The sequence below is a fragment of the Urocampus carinirostris genome, chromosome 8 (assembly GCF_059441175.1).
Source record: "Urocampus carinirostris isolate Australia breed hairy pipefish chromosome 8, RoL_Ucar_1.0, whole genome shotgun sequence".
NCBI lineage: Eukaryota > Metazoa > Chordata > Actinopteri > Syngnathiformes > Syngnathidae > Urocampus > Urocampus carinirostris.
The window spans coordinates 18883549-18902996 of NC_142356.1; the positions used below are offsets into that span (position 1 = coordinate 18883549).

At 39.8% G+C, this 19448-nt stretch overlaps 1 protein-coding gene across 10 annotated transcripts in view; it reads left to right on the forward strand.

Annotated features, from left to right (window-relative positions):
• Window positions 1-19448, forward strand: part of lef1 (lymphoid enhancer-binding factor 1) — a 106790-nt gene that overhangs the window by 83821 nt on the left and 3521 nt on the right. Inside the window, exons 7-10 of one of the 10 annotated variants that reach the window (XM_088341854.1) lie at window positions 667-886; window positions 2166-2273; window positions 7196-7244; window positions 8853-8894. In XM_088341854.1, the coding sequence (XP_088197980.1) occupies window positions 667-886; window positions 2166-2273; window positions 7196-7244; window positions 8853-8887 (412 nt within the window). In that variant the 3' untranslated portion in view covers window positions 8888-8894. Of the gene's footprint in view, window positions 1-666; window positions 887-2165; window positions 2274-7195; window positions 7245-8852; window positions 8896-19448 lie in introns of those variants that run through there. The other 9 variants (XM_088341856.1, XM_088341859.1, XM_088341855.1 and 6 more) reach the window with 9 other exon arrangements.

The following is a 19448-nucleotide window of genomic DNA, read 5'->3' on the forward strand; positions in this document are numbered from 1 at the left end:
GCGCATATAAGAATTTCACATACTTGCTCATGCAACAAAATGTGCTTGACAGCGGCTGCAGTGATGATTTTAGTCAGAAGATGGTGTCAGCGAGTCGAATATTTTGTAGTTATGGACACCATATTTAGATTTAAAATATAGAATAAATTAAAATTACTCCTTAAAAAAAATTATGCTTTTGTCCCTCGATAAAAGAAAATATCAAAATTATTTAGCTTTGAAACATTTATTTGCGGTACAAACTCAAATATTACTCAATGGTAGCTCAGGAAGTAGAGCGCTTTTCTTGGGATCGAGAGATCGTAGGTTCGATTCTCGGTTCCTCCGTGTTATACGTCGAAGTGTCCTTGGGCAAGACACTGAATCCAAATGCGATAGGCAGGTAGTTGCCCTGCTTTTGGTGTGTGAATGGGTAAGTGTGAAACACATTGTAAAGCGCTTTGGGAGGTCTTCAGTGATTTGAAAAGTGCTATAAAAATGCAGACCATTTAAATAGCAAAATGATTTACCAGTAGGACCTGCTAGCACCTGCCCTAGTTAGCAACATATGGTAGATAATTCAATTTATTATAGAATAATTTTCATACACAGGGCACAACAAACAAGCTTTCATGGCATACTGGTTGATAGTTACTTAACTCTACTACTCTTTTCATGTGGCTCTAGATCTTCACCCAGCATGGCCTCTCAGTCACAGTATCGCTCGATGTGTTTTGATGGCAGGAAGCCACAGCACGAACAGCGCAAGGAGCAGGAGCCCAAAAGACCGCACATCAAGAAGCCCCTCAACGCCTTCATGCTTTACATGAAAGAGATGCGCGCCAACGTGGTGGCCGAGTGCACGCTCAAGGAGAGCGCGGCCATTAATCAAATTTTGGGACGGAGGGTAGGTCGCGTCCTTGCTCGAATGGTCGTTTCGAAAAGGCGCATTTTTCCTTTTTTTTAATTTGGAGAATTTCATCTACACAATGTAAATATCAAGAAGGGATGATACCACAGTGTGAGTACTTACTTTATAAGTAATTACTCATACTGGTAATCGTTAAGATAAGTACTCTTGATGCATGACATTTTCTCTCAAAAACGATACCACTTTTTTTTCAGACCGATAATCTTTAAGTTGTCATTGATACTCATATCAAGTACCGATAAAATTAGGACTTTTGATGCATTTAATTTCTCCTACATAATATGACACCACTGTTTTTTTCCAGGCACCAATGCAAGTACACAACACTTGAGTAGTCACATACACTGAGAGAGGGGGAAAGATAGAGAGATAGAGAGCGAAAAATCCAAAGAGAAAGAGAGAAGGAGAGAAAAGAGAAGGGGAGAAAGAGAGAAGGGGCAAGCAAGCGAGAAAGAGAGAGAGAGAAAGAGAGAGTAGGAGACAAAAGAAAGAGAGTAAGGAGTTTAACTTACTTTTGGAAGATGCGGTTCAAGAGATCCTCCTCCGTGGTGAAAAGTGGACGAAAAAAAGTGTTCCGTCCATTTTCTCAACCGCAGCAAGCTTTCTTATTCCACTTGAATTTCAATTGAAACGGCTCGTCTTTTCTTTACACGTTACACCAACCATATTGAATGGATGCACAAGATATTAAACAATAAAAAATGTCAAAGTTCTTAGCGTGCGCGACAGTACACGTAGTATGTTTAAACACAGACTAGGATGTAGAAGCCGGATCTCTTCTTCGGGGTGGATGCTGGGTGACCTCTCACAGCGCCATCACACGCCAGTAGCGGCGGAAAGAAGCACTACTGTTCTCGGAAAAAGGTGCACACAATACAAAATCTAACTTACAGCAATGTACGGATATTTTTCGACATCCCGAAAAAAATGTTGGAAATCTACCATTTTAGGTAAGTCAAATGTTCTCAAGTTGCGTAGCGTCTGTATCTCAAAAAGACGTGACTCAATCTTTTAAAATGACAATTCCCATCAGTAAATTGTCCTCTTTTTGACAAAATATATCATTAATCGGACTTTTATTAACGTGTTTTTTTGTGCACCTAATATCTCTTTGATACTTCATTTTCATGACCCCATTTCTGTTTCCCTCCACACCAAAGAATCAAGTGTTTTGTTCCATTGTTTTTTTTTTTAAATTAGATATTCAGAAGCACCAACAACCGTCCCTTTTTTTCTCCCTTTGTGCTCCAAACAGTGGCACGCGTTATCCCGGGAAGAGCAAGCTAAGTATTACGAGTTAGCCCGCAAAGAACGGCAGCTCCACATGCAACTCTACCCGGGCTGGTCTGCAAGAGACAATTATGTAAGTACCAACAGTACAGCTCCGCACAGGTGCCTGTGTGTGTGTGAGTGTGCATGACTGTGCAAGGGCGTGCATGTGTTTATCCCCCAACCCCTTAAAAAATAGGAACAACTAAAAGGGCCCTGAATTGTCCCCTGCATGCTTAATGGACTCCAATTGGGCCGACTCTTTGTTTCAGCCTAATGTGCAATTCATAGTGCTGAGGAGATTAGTGTAGTCAGTGAAATTAGCCTGCTGATAATTACACTTTTGTTTGATGTTTAGATTTAATACAAACCCCAAAAAACATTCTTGTGCGTGTTTGGACCTGTAATATAAGAGGTTAAATAAAACATATTACAACAAATGTTTTTTTAAATAAATATTTCGATTTTGAGCAAGAAAAATATTTGGTTTTTTTTGATAATATAAGAATTAAAGATACTTTGCATATGAAAGAAGTTACTTAGGTAGACTAGTTTCAGAAAAACAAATATTATTTTGAATAAGAGTCATATTTTGGGAAATAAAATCTGTTTATCTTTGAAAGAGAAAAAAAGGAAGACTGAATATTTTCTGAATAAAGTTTTATATCTTTCAGATTCAAGTCATAATACAAACAAATATTTTTGATATTTTTAAAGGAAAGAACCCAAATATTTTTTTTATAAATGGGTAAAATGAATCGTGGCCATTTTTACGATTAGCTTCGAGAGTAAAGTCCGACAATAAAAATGTAATATTTGCTTAATTCAACAAAATGTTTTTGAGTTTGATATCTTAAAAAAAATATAAAGTCTATTTGAAATTAAAGTAATATTATGAAAAATATTTTGAAAGGAAAACACAAAGTCATTGTATTTTACTTTAAAAAACTGCAAAATTTAGAGATTAAAGCCATAATACAAAAATAAAAGTATAGGTTTCTGAAGGAAAAACAAACGTTTTATTTAAAAGATATGGTTGTTGGTCTTTGAGACTAAACTCAAACTGTTAAGATTAAAATATGCAATGCTAAAGAAGTTTTAAAAGTTGAAAATGATATTTCAAACGTTCTATTCATTTTTGAAGGGAAAAAACAAAGTCACGTTATTTTGTAGGGAAATCTGTATATTTCAATGATTGAAGCTTAAAAATAAAGGAATATAATTTTTATTTTAAAGAAAAAACATGTATTTTTTGAAAGTCCTTGACTTATAATATTTGTATTTATTAAGAATGCTCAGAAATTATTGAGACAATATATTTTTGGACAATTACCATAATTTAAAAAAAGGTATTTCTATATCTTTCTTAAATTGTCGAATCTGCAAATAATTGAAAATAAAATTGGGAGATTGAGTGTTTAGAATGAGGTTTTACTCTGTTGTACATATGTGTGTGAGAGAGAAAAAGGGAGAGAGAGAGAGAGAGAGAGAGAGAGAGGGAGAGAGAGAGAGAGAGAGAGAGAGAGAGAGAGAGAGAGAGAGAGAGAGAGAGAGAGACATGGCGTGAAAGTGAGCACCATCCTTTCTGTAAAGTGTGGCTCCGGCACTTGCGTTCACTCCACCACCGGCCCAAAACTACGACCCAAAATTGAAAATTATTCAATTGAAAAAAATGTTATGGTGTTTATCTGCCTCCTACTGGACATCAATTGCATCTTTTCATCTTTTTTGGCCTCTGATGCTACCTGCGCCACCAACCACAAACGCCAGAGATAGTTCCTGACTCAGTTGTAAATATACTGTATTTTCTGCACTATAAGTATAAGGCGCACTGGACTATAAGGCGCACCTCCGATAAATAGTCTTTCATGATTTTATTTCATATGTAAAGCGCACCAGGCCATAAGACGGTTAGGTTTTATGTTATCATCATGTATCTTTGACTCGCAAAGTCTTTACGAAGCGCACATGATTCTGAACTGAATGTCAAGAAAGGCATTGTGGGAAGTATTTTGGTTGTTCTGAACTGATTGGACAGAAAGAATTTGTTGAAAGTAATAAGGTCCTAGACGATATAAATAAAAGCACAGTCGCATGTTTTTCAAATGTTTGTCACTTACAATGCTTAGTTTTAGCTGAGAAAAGTGTATACCGATTTTTAATCACTTTCTTTTTATATCTGGTACCGGAACTAAAAATAGTGTGAAAATGAGATATAACCTAATGCCTTTTCATGTACCGTTTGTGTCCCTTGTAGTTTCTTACAGCCGCTAACTAGATTCAGTGAATAACCAAGCATGTTCCTAGAAGCCTGGTGGTTAGGATTAGGTGCTCTTACTATTGCTAGTGTCTGGTACAATTCCTGTTGCCACCAATACTCAGCGATCAAATTTAATTGACCAATCAATAATTGCACAAATATGGTAACACATTTCAATTTAGTCTGAATATATGTAACGTGCACTGGATTATAAGGCACACATTCAAATTTCCGGCCAAGTTGGGGGTTTTGGGTGGGCCTCATAGCCCGAAAAATACGATATTGATATCGTCTGTACATTTTTTCTAACAATTAGGAAAAAAACTGGAAAAGGGATCCCCGATAAAATGCAGCATTCATCTCGAAATGAATGGCGCGTTGTGTCAGTTTGCAATTTTTTTCCTGGAGCACCCCCGACGGCGCGTGTGCGTCGCCCCATTGCTGGCAGATTAGCTCTTGAATAAGTGGATTAGCCAGGAACCAAAAGTGCTGCTCATATTTGAGAACGTGGACAATCCATAGCTCTCGTCGAGCCCCGGCAGCATCTCCCTGCGGTGGGGAAAAAATCCCTAGCATCACTCAGGGAGGAAAACGTGTGGAGCATTTTTAATTGGGTTTGGATGTTGATGTCATTGATGGGAAACTTCAAAGACAATGCCGACTTATTTTTATCATCCACTATTGAGGTGATCAATTTACGATAAATTTAACATTTTTCATTTGGGAGACTGAATGCTCATCAGGATTTAGACTTGTCAGCACTAAATACTGTACAATTTTCATTAAGGATGCACATTATCACTTCTTTCAGTCCCTTAAGGATATTTAGCTCTGGAGTAGTCATTGATCTAATACAAAATTAACAGTACAATACCTTTCCTCCCTTTCAAAATATTACTCAGTAAAATGAATTAAGTAAAAATACCAACCGCTACATTTTCAGTATTTGCACGTTCCTAGTAATCGATACATTTGAATAATAACAAACATTTAAGAAAAGTTTGAATTGAGACTCACTATGATTGAAAAAAATATATAAGAGTGGAATATTATAAAGTAAATCAAATTAAATTCTATACCCAAAATAAATACTAATAAAATAAACATACGAGCCCTCCGTAATTATTATTGTCCACCATTATAGAAGACTGATATGTTGGTGTTGACTTGGCAAAAAGTCACAATTTGGTCAACTTCCTTTATCTATTTATGAATTATTTCATTTGAATTATTGGATTAATATTTAAACATTTATGATGTATAATTTCTATCATACTCTATATGATAAAAGCAGCAGGTATAACAATGTTGGCCTAATGCCCAGCTATTTATTTATTTGTTTGTTTTGATGATGTATTTGTCTATTTTGTTCATTTTTTATCGTTAAATCAATGTTTTTATTTATTTGTCTAAACATTTGGTTTTTTTTATTTTACTATACTTTGTAAATTAATGTTGAACAACTTCAGCTATTTTGCCACATTAGGACCAAATCAAATGATATCCGGATGGTATTTTAAATAACATTATCTTTAACAGTACAGGAAGTTTACTCCATCAAATAATTCACAAAATAATTATATATTTTTAAATCTTTATTAATGGATTACCCACACATGTTAATTGTAATTTATTAATTTTTTGGGGTGTAAGATATTGGGCTGATGCCAGCAATTATTTCATTCATTTACTTACTTACCAAATTTATTCGTGTGTATCACACTTTTTAAAACTTTTTTACCCCCTTTTTAAAAAAAAAATAATTAAAGTTTGGGTGCACGTTTTACATAAGGTTTCACTGTACTGTATGTTCCTTCTCAATGATTAGATACCAACAAAGCTCGCTGGTTTAATGACATAGGAGTCACATCAGCAAAAAGCATGTAGATTTTGGCTTGGCGTTAATGAGGACCAAATCATAACGAAACATAATTCTCACGTCAAGTAGGGGAAAGGTGGCGCCAATACATTTGTCCGCTGCATCAGCGCTTCAGGAACCCATTTTTGCGCTGCCTTGATTGATCACATAGTATTGGTGGTGACAAACTAATGATTACTGAATATTGGTGGTAATACGTCAACTCCGTCCATGACAAATCTCCGCCTTTTGGCATGTTCCACTGTCAAAAACTCAAGCTTGATTGGGGTGTAATGTATTTAAATGACAGCTTAATTCATTTGGCTTCATGCTGCCCGCTGCCAAAAATGTTAACATGGCAAGCACTCCAGTCTTTGTTCATCTGCCTCTGTGGTTGCAGGGAAGCCTACATGCGCTTCGCCATACTTCTTCGTCTTAGCTTTCGGGTTGGGGAGAAAACTTTAGTTAGTCTCTTCACCTTGTCCTTCTCCGCCTGTCTCCTCATCCATGTTGAATATTTTTTCATGGGATTACTCTACCTCAGGTCAAAACTTCATAATCAATGCCCTTACTCTTTGCTGTATGCAACATGGAGGATGAATGTAAAATATGCTACTGCTCCCTAGTGTAGAGGAGGTGCAATTGTAATTGATCCTGGTAAAGCGAGCCCTACTATTAGAGAACCACTAGACTAAGGAAACCCTAGAACACCACCAAAATAACACCATCCCAGGTTTTTCGTTCCCAATACTCCCCCGGCTTCTGTGGTTGGCGGCGACAGGCCGGCCGATGTGATGTCCAGCAGGGGACAAAGTGAACACGGCAGCAGCCGATCCGAGTGGTCTAGTGAGCGTGAGTGCTGGAGCCGCACTTTACGCGTTCCTCTGTATATTCTTAGGGGAAGAAGAAGAAGCGGAAGCGGGAGAAGATCCAGGAGTCGGCCGCAGGTAAGACTCCGCTCGCCCCCTAAACATCACCTCCATCTTGTCCACATCACTTCTTTAGGATTAGTCTGGCCGTTCTCTATCTCTGTAATTTGGCGCTTTGCACGTCTGTTTGTCTGCCTGCTCACTTTAGATTGATTTAAGAGACGCGCTACTCGTAATTAGCTGATGACGTTATCGTTAGATCGAACAGTGCAACTTCCAAAGTCAAGTTCAACATATTTCTCCCTTGTTATGCAATTTTTTTTATAGTATCTTAAGTATCGGATCAGTGACAATACCAGCCTTATTTTAAGGTATTGGCACTCGTATAAGTGACCGACACAAGAATTTACTGCTCTCTATTGGCCATTTTTACATACAACCACTATATATAAGAATATTGAGTTACCATCGTTTACGGATAATTTTAATGAAAAAACTTTATATTTTATATTTTCTCAAAAATTATTAAAAAGAGCTGAATTCTGGTATCTGTCTATGTTTTATTGTATAGCAATGGAAATTTTTCTACTATTTCCTAATTTTATTGCATTTTCTTTCCAAATCAAAGTATTTACAGTATATAAGTGCCTTAAAGCACAATTTAGAGTTAAATTATGACATTTTTATCTTCCCACGTATTATTTATTTTTGTATTCTTCTTTACATATCTGATTGTGCAACCTTAAATTCAGCTGGGGGAACGAGAGGCAAATTACTCTACTATTTTGATTTAGCATGTCATGTAAATTTGGCAGATTACTATGATAAAATTATACATTACTTTTTCCCATTTTGCATATTTTTTTAATTATTATTTGTCAAATAAAGATACATATATTTTAATATTTTTCTTTTCTATCAATTGCTCAAAATTATTTATTTTTTTTATCCTCAAGAAATTGGGAAAAAGAGTTGGAATTTGCAACATCCATCCATTATCTGCACCGCTTATCCTCAGTAGGGTAGCGGGGGTACTGGAGCCCATCCCAGCTATCTTCAGGCAGTGGGCAGGGGACACCCTGAACTGGTTGCAAGCCAATTGCAGGGCACACAGGGACACACAACTCGCTCGCTCATTCACACCTAGGGACAATTTGGACCGGCCACCTGAAATGCATGTTTTTGGAATGTGGGAGGAAACCGGAGTGTCCGGAGGAAACCTACGCAAGCACGGGGAGAACATACAAACTCCGCACAGGAAGTCCGGTAGCTGGATTTGAACCCATGACCTCAGAACTGTGCCGAACACGCGCTAACCACTGTGCCGCCGTGCTGCCCGATTTTGCAAAATATTAATAGAAAATATTTTATTTGTTCTTTGTTTATTTTCAGTCTAGATTTTCTACAGTGAATGGTAACTTCAAACTTTATCATTTATTTGGCAAAAAATCTTAAACTGCTCTGTAAATCCTAGTCAAGTCCTGGTTCTTCATCTATAATCTGGCCCTCCAGGAGGCTTAAGAAAAAGTAACTTCTTGCAAATAGGTTTGGATAAAATTTCAAACAGTACTTTGGACTTTGGGGGTTGCGTTGTCATTCTCTCAATTTGTTTAAACCCACCGACAGATAAACGAGCTTCTGCTGCCTCAATTATCTTCCAGTTTTAAAAAATGCTGCTTTCTGCAGGTACGGGCCAGAGAATGAAAACGGCGTACATCTGAGAAAATGGTAAGAATCACATCCATTGCATTACTTCCTTATAGGTCATCACATAGGCAATAATAATAAGAATAACAGACTAATCCTAAGTAAGGTCCATAACCATAGTCATTGTCTCCATTAAGTTGTGTGTGTTTTGAGGCAGTGATGGTAAAGAAAGATCTTTTTTTTATCAATTTTGATTACATGGATAAATCCAGAACTGTTATTTTTATTTGATTATATTGATTTCATTATTGCGCCGTACAGTCAACATTTACCATCTCATCAAGTGATTTTTTTCAATGTGCTTCTTTGCCTTTATAGAATTTGACGCTGTCTTTAATGTAGTGATCACGGCGGAGTTGCCAGCTTTCGAAAACTTTACGGTTCTATATCTTTTAAAATAAAAAGGCGTTTTCTAAAACATTCTACTATTATTAACAATTTGACCCATTTTGTCCCAATGTCAGCTGCAGCCGGCCCTAATGAGGCCATTGAAAATGGACAGGTGGGTATTTGCCCCCCTTTCTGGCATCCTGTTATTCCACCCTCCAAAAAGCCGGTCACTTGTGACTAATCTTCTCTAACGTCAAAAATGCCACAAAGCTTTCCACCCCGTCCATCGATTTACGACCCACTAGCTCCCCAAATTGGCCATCTTCCCTCTTTTTTTCCCCTCCTCCCATCCGTTTTTCTTTTTCTCCTTTCGCCACAGTTGGCTTTCAAAGCGCTAAGAAGCCCGTCTATCTCTGATCCAATAATTAGCAGAGCCTAGCCGCAGCAGGATGGACACCTCGCTTGATTCTTGGTGACAGCCCTTGACGCCGTATGCATAATGCCCGCCATCCTGCCGCAATTCCCAGCCCTCAATTTATGCAGATCCCGCAGAGCTGCGTTGAGGTTTGCTCCGTTTAAATGTTACCAAAAAAAAGGAAAATCACGCGATTCCTTGTTTTCCTCCCAACCCGTCGAACATCTGGGGTTGTTTGATTTAACTTCACCATAGTGCTATTAGAAGCAGTTTGGATGGATGGAGGGAAGGAAGGAAAGAAGGAAGGAAGGAAGGAAGGAAGGAAGGAAGGAAGGAAGGAAGGAAGGAAGGAAGGAAGGAAGGAAGGAAGGAAGGAAGGAAGGAAGGAAGGATGGTTGGATGGACAGACGAATGGGCGGACGGACGGACTTATGGATGGATGGATCATCGATCGATGGATTGATGAGATGGGCTGTATTAGGTGGTTGTTAGGATGTTAGTTGAGTGGAATTTTAGGGTGGATTGATTGATGGATGGATAGACGGACAGACAGAGGGAGGGAGGTAAGAAGGGGACTGATGGGCAGTCAGAGGGATGAACAGACAGAGGGAGGGAGGTAAGGAAGAACAAATGGATGGATAGATGGATGGATGGATGGATGGATGGATGGATGGATGGATGATGGATGGATGATGGATGGATGGATGGATGGATGGATGGATGGATGGATGGATGGATGGATCGTCGATCGATTGATAAGCTGGATTGATAAAATGGGCTGTATTAGGTGGTTGGTGGGATGTTGGTTGAGTGGCATTTTGGCTGGATTGGTAGATGGATGGAGAGACAGACAGACAGAGGGAGGGGGGTTAGGAGGGACTGATGCACGGTTGGAGGTATGAACAGACAGAGGGAGGGAGGTAAGGAAGAACTGATGGAAGGTCGGACAGATGGACGGATGGATGGATGGCATGGGCTGTATTGGGTGGTTGGTGGGATGTTGGTTGAGTGGCATTTTGGCTGGATTGGTAGATGGATGGAGAGACAGACAGACAGAAAGAGGGAGGGAGGTAAGGAAGAACGGATTGAGAGATGGATGGATGGATGGATGGATGGATGGATGGCATGGGCTGTATTAGGTGGTTGGTGGGATGCTGGTTGAGTGGCTTTCTGGGTGGATTGATAGATGGATGGATAGGATGGGCTGTATTAGGTGGTTGGTGTGATGCTGATTGAGTTGCATTCTGGGTGGATTGATAGATGGATGGATAGATGGACGGACAGACAGAGGGAGGGAGGTAAGGAGGATGGATGGATGGATAAATGGGTTGACGAATGGATGGATGAATGGATGTATGAGCGGGCGGGTTGATCTGTGCAACGATGGAAGGCTGGATAGACATTTGGGTGGACAGATGATCTAATGGATAAATGAGTGGGTGGATGGTTGGATAAATAAATGAGTAAATAGACGGGTTGTTCATCGAAAGAATGGGGGATTGGTGGGAGGCATGTATAGATTGATGGGATGGTAATTGAATGGATGGATTGGTAGATGGATGGATGAATGGATTGGTTGAAAAATTAATAAATCAATGGATGGATGGATGGATGGTTGAGTTGGGTGAATGGACGCATGGATTTTCTCCCTAAAACACCCCGATACGTTTTAAGTAAATAATTACTTTTTTAAATTGCATCATGCTCGTTTTTCATATTTTTGGGGGGGGTTGAGAAGAGTATAAAACATTATTATTATTTCTGCAAATATGGGCTAAATTTGTAGATAAATTGACCAGTTAGTGCTTTTTTCTGCTTATTCTTTACATTTTGCATGTAGCTTTGGCACTGAAGGGCACAATAAGAGATTCGATCAGATTTCGGGTAGAGCTAGAGTCAGTCTTGGGCTTAAGATAATACCTCTAGACACAATATTGTAAACCATACATTCTGTATTTTTTTCTATTGCAAGAAAAAACAGTACTTATTTTATTTTCTGTATTCTAAAATGATTGGTTCATTCATCTAAATGCATACCTGTCAACATGTAAGTTTTTACCGTACAAAGTACGTTTATTATACATCTTAAGACGTGAACAACGTACAAGAAAATCTGTACGGAAAAACGCAAATTTGTCAATGATGGGTACCATCCGGTATACACCGACTATCACGAAGCGGCAAATCAATCAAGTCAAATGAGTTTGCCGCGGTAGCCTCTATCTCGGTATCGTTTTTTTCCCCCGTTGCAAACGAAGCGAGCGGTTTGATGCTACTGTGCGCATGCATGTGCCGCCTCGGATTTCATGTGGTAGTTTTGTAGTGAAAGGAAGTCCGTCTCTTTTTGGAGAACTGGCTTTTTCGGCTCAACTCATTAAAGAGTGCCGGCTCTCAAACGGCTCACTTGCTTTGATGCATTATATTACGAATTATTATGTTGTATAAAGAGGTTGAGAAAAAAAGGGAGTATAAAAGGAAAATATGAAAAAAGACCGGTTTGTGGTTATCCCTTTGATCGGTATATTACCAACTATAATTTAACTCAGAAAATGAATTAATAATTTGAAAAAGAAAATATATTATTTGTACTTAATTATATTCGCATGTATTTTTTTCTTCAACGGGGAACCCCCAAGCTACTTAATTTTTGAACCTTTTTTATAGTAAACCTCATTCATGTTGAGCAACTCAGCATCTCACAACAAAATGTTTATTAACAATATATATGATATAACGAAAGAAATGTAAAATATAACATGTTAAACTACATAAATAAACATAAAGAGTGAGATAGTTTTGTATTTTGTAATGGAAAATACAACAGTTTGTAAGGGCATGGAGCCCTGGAGGTTGACAGGTATGTACCTCTTGTCACAATATTGTAAACAATATATTCAGTATTTTTTCTATTGCAAGCAAAACCAGTACTTATTTTATTTCCTATATTTTAAAATGATTGGTTCATTCATCTTAGTGCGCGTTATATCCTAAACAAGTACTTGATGCTCATCGCATGTGACGGTCTCTTGTGTGTGATATTTGTCATCCTTCCTATAAGAGGAAGCCACCATGAGAAGGAGGCCGGGCTGTGTTTGTTGACACGTGGCCTTGTTTAGTCTGCTCTGTTGCGATTGTCGGCCCCCCCTCAGGGGCCCATTGTGAAGGGAGGCGCCAAACTCCGGCAGACCCTTTGTCACGTCTCCTACGCTTCCTGAGTCCGAGTAGCAGGACCTTGCCAAACCCTAACTCTAAGAGCACGGGATTTTGTATTCAATTCTCCGCCCCCCAAACTCCACCCCGCTTACATTTGAAGGCAGTTGTTTTTGAAAAGAAAGAGTTGAGTGTTGAAGAAACACGAGTCCTGAAAGTACTTTCAAGTTTGCAAGCCCCCCACCCTCGGCCTGCGGGACCACAGTGAAGGGGCCCGTGATTGTTCAGACTCTTTGAAGGCGCGGCCCCCGGATCGGCCAGACTTGAGCCATGCGGGCCCCCCGTGGTGGCCCCCGGCCGCGTCTGATGTGGCTAGCGCCTCCCATTAGTCACACCCACGCATGCCTGCGGTTCGGGGCGGGCGGGTTCAGGTCCGAGTCCTTCCTGGCTAGCCTTTCCGTACCGCCTGAAAAAAAAGTCCAAATATTGAGAAAGCGCTGAGTGTGCAGAACCTCTACCTCCTCCTCCAGGTGCGTCCTTTAATGGGCTTGCTGGTTTTTATCCCTCCCCAGCGTAACTTTACTACCGCTTTTGAAAAACCCGCCGGATGGCACAACAGCTGCAAAAAGTCAACCAGGTGGCTGCCTGACTTCCAAGATTTTCCATTTCTAATATTTGAGGCGGCAGTGGCTCAGGAGGTAGAGCGCTCGTCTTGGGATCAAGAGATCGCAGTTCGAATCCTAGCTCCTCCGTGTTACATGTCGAAGTGTCCTTGGGTAAGACACTGAACCCCTAATACCCCCAAAAAGCAGGTTAGCCTTACATGGCTGCACGTCTGCTATTGGGAAATGTGAAACACACTGTAAAGCGCTTTGAGAAGTCTTGATTTGAAAAGCGCTATATAAGTGCAGATCATTTCATTTTCATTTCATTTCACATTTATTTTGCGTCACAAGCCAGAAACGAAGACAGGATCCTGTAGCGTTCGTTTACTCAGTTTTATTGATAAAGATGGAGAGCAGTGCTTGCTTCCACGATCCGATGATCGACGGACACGGGTAGCAGGTGGCTGGAACGCGGAAGTGGCACTTCCGTGTCGAGCGAGGATAATCGTAGGCAGCAGGAATACTGGTCACTAGCTGGAAAGGGAGAGCAGTATCGAGTCCAGAAACAGGTCGGCAACAGGTATCAGGGAGGAAACAGGGCAAAACAGGTCGGTGGTCAGGATGACAGAGCAGGCAGAAACGGGTCCAGAAACGGGTTGGCAACAGGTATCAGGCAGGAGAAAACAGGGCAGGAAAATGTCGGAAGGTATGAGCTTGCCTAGCTGGGAGCATAGGTTCGCAAACAGCCTGACGGCTTCCTCTTGGAAGCCGTGGGTTTCAAAAGAGTCTCTGAACCAATCAGCACTCAGGGCTGTTGGCGCCAATTGGGCAGTCACTGGTGCCCTGAATCAGCAATCATGACAATTTTGGTTTGGTTTCTTTTCTGCTAACTTGCCCAATTTTATTTTTATTTTTTCCCCATTTTGTCATTATAAGTCTAAAAAAAGACTACCTTATTTTTATAACCTGTCATTCCAATGGCATATATTTTTTGTTGTTTTAAGTGTTATTTTACTTAAGTGTTATTTTCAGTGTTGGGTATAACACTGTGTCTCCGCACAGCTGACGCTTTTTATAGCGGCGCGTTTTTTTCGCTCTCCTCCGAGTTGTTTACATCACGTCTTTGGGGACCATGTCCCCATACTAAATACCACATAGTTACATAGAGATTACGAATATAGTATTTCCTAAGCGCCGAAAGAAAAGGCCAATTGGCGGTACGGCAATCTGGCAATCTACTCTTGTGTGTGTGTGAGTATATATATATATATATATATATATATATATATATATATATATATATATATATATATATATATATATATATATATATATATATATATATATATATATATATATATATTCAGTACTATATTTAGTATATATATATGTATATATACTAAATATAGTACTGAATAGACCCTGTGTGTGTCTACCACAAAAATACTACAATGATATCAAAACATTACTGCAAAAGAAACAACAGATTTTGTGCTTAAAACTGGATTTTTTTGCTTTCTTTATGATATACTAATGAAATACTACAAAATTGCCACTAAAGTAATACCACTAGATAAATACTACTATAGAAATACAACACAAATGGTTGGTTGGATCCCTTAACCACAAGGGTTGTGGGGGCATCATTTCCTGTGGTACGTCTTGGGCAAGTACAGCCTGGTGGCACCCATCCTTCTCCAATACAACATATGTTTCCGCCAGGTCTCGAACCAGGGACCTTTAGAGTGTCAGGCGAATGTGCTAGCAAATGCACTGCGGAAATTATGACACGTTATTACAGAAATACTACAAAAATGGTATTACCGTAATACTATGAAAACCCTATTAAACTCATACTACAAAAATCTTACTACAGAAAAACTACAAAAAGTATACGACAGTAAAAGTACAAAAACTAAATATCAAATGAAGTGCTTAAAACAGGGACCCAATATGTTATTATTCTTTAATTGATAGTGTTTCAAAACCCATTTGATGATGGCAATCTATTTAAAGGGACAGTGTGTAATATTTAGTGCCTCCTAGTGGTACAAGAATTCTTTCATTCAGTAAAAAAAAAACATTGATTTGAATACTAGGCAAAAATACCTGAACTATCATACCAATGACAAAAAACATAGGTCAAAACAATGTTATATAGTAGAATCCCTACCTAAGGTCACCTCCATGTTTGTCTAAAAACTAACTGCTACGCTTTGTTCTGTGGCACTGGTTTTCCTTCACATTAGACAATATAGTGCCATCTAGTGGTGGGGGGTTTAAAATATATACCAGTATAAATATAAATAAAACATGTAGCTGTCTGCATGTATTATTCATTCCTAAATTACAAAAATTAGATTGGTTTCCAATACTGGCCCCCTGGCCACATTGGTAAAACGAATGCGGCCCGTGACTCAAAAAGTTTGTCAACCTCTGTTCTAAACAAAGTGTGACTTTAAAGACCTGCTGATGGTTTTTATGCATGTAATCATCTCAAACATGCAAACAACAATGCAATAAAAATGTATCGCATTTTTGGAGGACTGGATAATGTCCCTATACTTTTGTCCTTCTGTTCTGTCCCTGATGGCCTCACTCCCAAGCTCTTGCCAAAAGGTCCAACTTGTCCTCCAAGTTCTCCTTCCTAATAGCACCAAAAGAGAGAAGTTGCATGTGTGGGAGGGTTGGGGAGTCGATCTGGCTTTTCAGAGGTGGGCCTTTCCCAGCCGCGGCCTCCTTTGATTGGCCGCGCGGGAGGTTGAAAGCGCCGATTGAGACCCGAGGCCGCGCCAGTTATCTTAACCTCACGTACTTCAAACGCTCGGCGGAGAGTTCGGGTCCCGGGATAGGGATCGCCCTTTGCATGCTTGTGTGTGTGCGCGAACAGAGGAGTGCTTCATTTCCTGTAAAAAGGAGAAAAAAATGGGCAGGGGAGAAGGCTAGCCAGCATTCCTGAGTGCTAATGCAGGAGGGAGGAGGTGGAGAGGAAGGGTCAAGTTGCTCCTGAATCCTGCTGCTTGTGTCGGATGGACCTTGTGAAGTGCTGGAGCCGTGCCGACAGCGCCAAACACAAAGTGTTACTGAAAAAAAGGAATTACTTACAATTACTAGTTACTTCATTTAAAAGTAATTGTGTTACCCCATCCTGCAGTTTTTTGAAAAACTGATCCGATAACGTCTGCTTTTGTTGCCTTTTGTCAATAGGAAATGCGTAAGGCAGAGGCAAAGATGGCCCGACTTGTCAACACTTCTCCTTTCCCAAAATTCCGAGACTTTAAAGAATTTTGCTTAAAAAAATGTATTTGGGTTGACTGAATAATGGCTGCGTCCCGCCAGAAACCCTCCTCCTTCAAATCTGTGAACTCTGACCTGTGACGGTGACACGAAAAAGATGCTGAGAGCACGCATGCGCACAGTTTTCTATGCAGATTCGAAGCGATAGGCAGTTTGTTTACGTTTGCGAAACTCTGGGAGCGGCTAATAGCAGCGCGTACTGTCAGGACCAGAATGGAAACAGGACCCAACTGCGTTACGTTTCTCACAACTTTTATTAAAGGAAAGAGAAAGGGCTGCGCCCACAATCCGGCTTTCGCTAGGCGCGGGAAGCAAGTCGCTCTCGCACTTGGTTTGTGATCCAAACACGGAAGTGGATCTTCCGTAGCGAGCGATGCCAGTGTCAAGGACAGGAAAACAGGTCTATGGCCGGGACAGGAGAGCAAAAACGTGGTCGGGATCAAAAATGGGTCGTAAGTTGGGACGGGAGAGAAAACGTGGTCGGGATCAAAACGGGTCGTAAGTCGGGACGGGAGAGCAGACGTGGTCAGGATCAAAAAACGGGTCGAAGCCGGGGGACAGACGGCAGCAAAAAACAGGTGGGAGTCAGGGTCGAAAAAGGCTTGCCTAGTATACACTGAGGTTCGCAGACGGACTGACCACAGGGGATTGACAGGACTGTGTTCAAATAGTGACAGGGGGCCAATCAGAACCTGCGGCGCTTGGTGCCAAATGAGCAGGCACAGCTGAGTCAAATCAGTGATCATGACGCATACTGTATTTTTGACTTTGTATCTAGACGCAATCTTGTAATTAGAGGCAACATTTTCCCGTTCAGGTACTTTGAAAGCTGAAACTATTGTAAGTAGAGTCATTGGGAAGTAGAGGTACCACCTTCCCATAGTTACTTTAAATCCTTTAGGCTCATTTTTGCCTTTATTTTTTCGTAAATAATGGTTTCAGAACAATGTGCAAGAGTAATTTTTGTAAAAATATCACAAAAAATTGCAAAACAAAAGTTCATGAATGTATTTCCATTCAGAGCAGTGGGTGTGTGCGAGAGGGGGGGGGGGTTGCTGTGTGTGCAGGGATATGCCCACCTCTAGCGCACACGCAATCTAATTAGTCTGCGTGCTTGGCTGGTGTTTTTGTGTGTTTTCAGTTTGTTCTGTGGGTTTTTATCACATAGTGTCTCAACAGTGAGTGAGGGAATAACCCAAGGGACAAGGCAAAACTGGCACTAGGCTAGCCAACCAAACACACGGTGGACAGTAAAGGAGCACCACCCTGGAGCAAACAAAACAGGAAAGCTCTTGTCAGCCCCAAACATAACAGGAAAATAGCCCAACAAAATTATACGGACCCAGACTCACAAAGCGAAAAAAAACACAAACGAAAAGCCACAATCACCTACCTAAAAGGAGGCAAAGTTTGCAATGAGGAGTCGCAAAAATCGCATACAGGTCAACCTATACGTATTTTATGTTTTCTGATCATTTCACATTGTGTACGCCACATAACAATTTTCATACGGGAAAATAATAAATAAAAAGACCAATCTTGTCTTGCCCATTTTGGCTCCAAGCCAGATCATCTTTGTGACTGGTTGTGGTATTCTACATAGTGTGTCTTGCTGTGAGTAAATAGGTGCCACATTGTGTTTGTAAGGTTTATTTTTGCTTCATACAAATAATTGACAATATAGGGAGCAATTGCCAGAGGTAAACATGTATGAAATCGAGAGACAGTTGATGATATGTGAGCCTTTACTGTACACTTAAAAGTAAAGTTACTGTAACATTAAATGATCTCACAGACACACACACAAAAATTCCAGCGCTTTGTTTTTATTTTGTTATTTTTGCAAACTGGACGAACTGTTGCTGGCAGTAAGCAGTCACAATTGGTGAGCGGTCTCTAGTGGCAGCCCCTGGGAATGCACGTGGCATGGATTTTCCCTTGTATGCTGAAGGCAAAAGGCAAAATTTCCGATCTCTCGCTTTTCCAGGACTAGAAAAAACAGAACTGGAGAGAAGCAATGCAGTTGAGGACATTTATGACAAAGTTTAAAATCAGGACAAAATCAGAGTGCACTCGAAATTTGCTAAACTCAGTTTAAATAGGAAAGGGGTGTGGATTTGCGAAATGGAACATAAAACTTCAACAGACAAAGAAAGGAACTCACATCTTATTCAAGAACCCTTTGTTAAAACTGGTCACAACTGTATGTTAAGGTAAGGGCTGACGCATCAGAAGACCCTTTCTGGGGGAAGTACTGATATGAAAGGATACAGCAAGTAAATACTTCATTAAATTATGTGGAAGAACATAAGTGTCTTTATAGCAATTAAATAAGTCATGTTATTATTGAAGTAATGCTGTGATGATTAAATAATAAACCTAATATAACTGGAAAACTTATGTAATGGTGACAACATACTCAGCGACCTATTTTGACAATCTAACAATGCCCAGAAAGATTTTCATTAGAAGTAAAACTTCTTTTGTTAAGAAGTTCTCACCAATGTAGATCCAAACACCGAAATGTTAGATTTTGCTTTGTGTTCCCGATGAATTGTATTTTACTATGAAAGCAAAAGAAGATCCGTCAAAGAACAATAGACATTGTAATTCATGAATTGTGCTTAACTAGTAGCGAAGTAACAAACCATGTTAAAACGACTGTAGAGTTACAAAATGTTATTAAAAACTAATTACAGTAAAAAGAACGAGTTACTGTCCAATGCACAAAACACACAGACACGCACAGTCTTTTCCCTGAGCAGGAAGACAAAATTC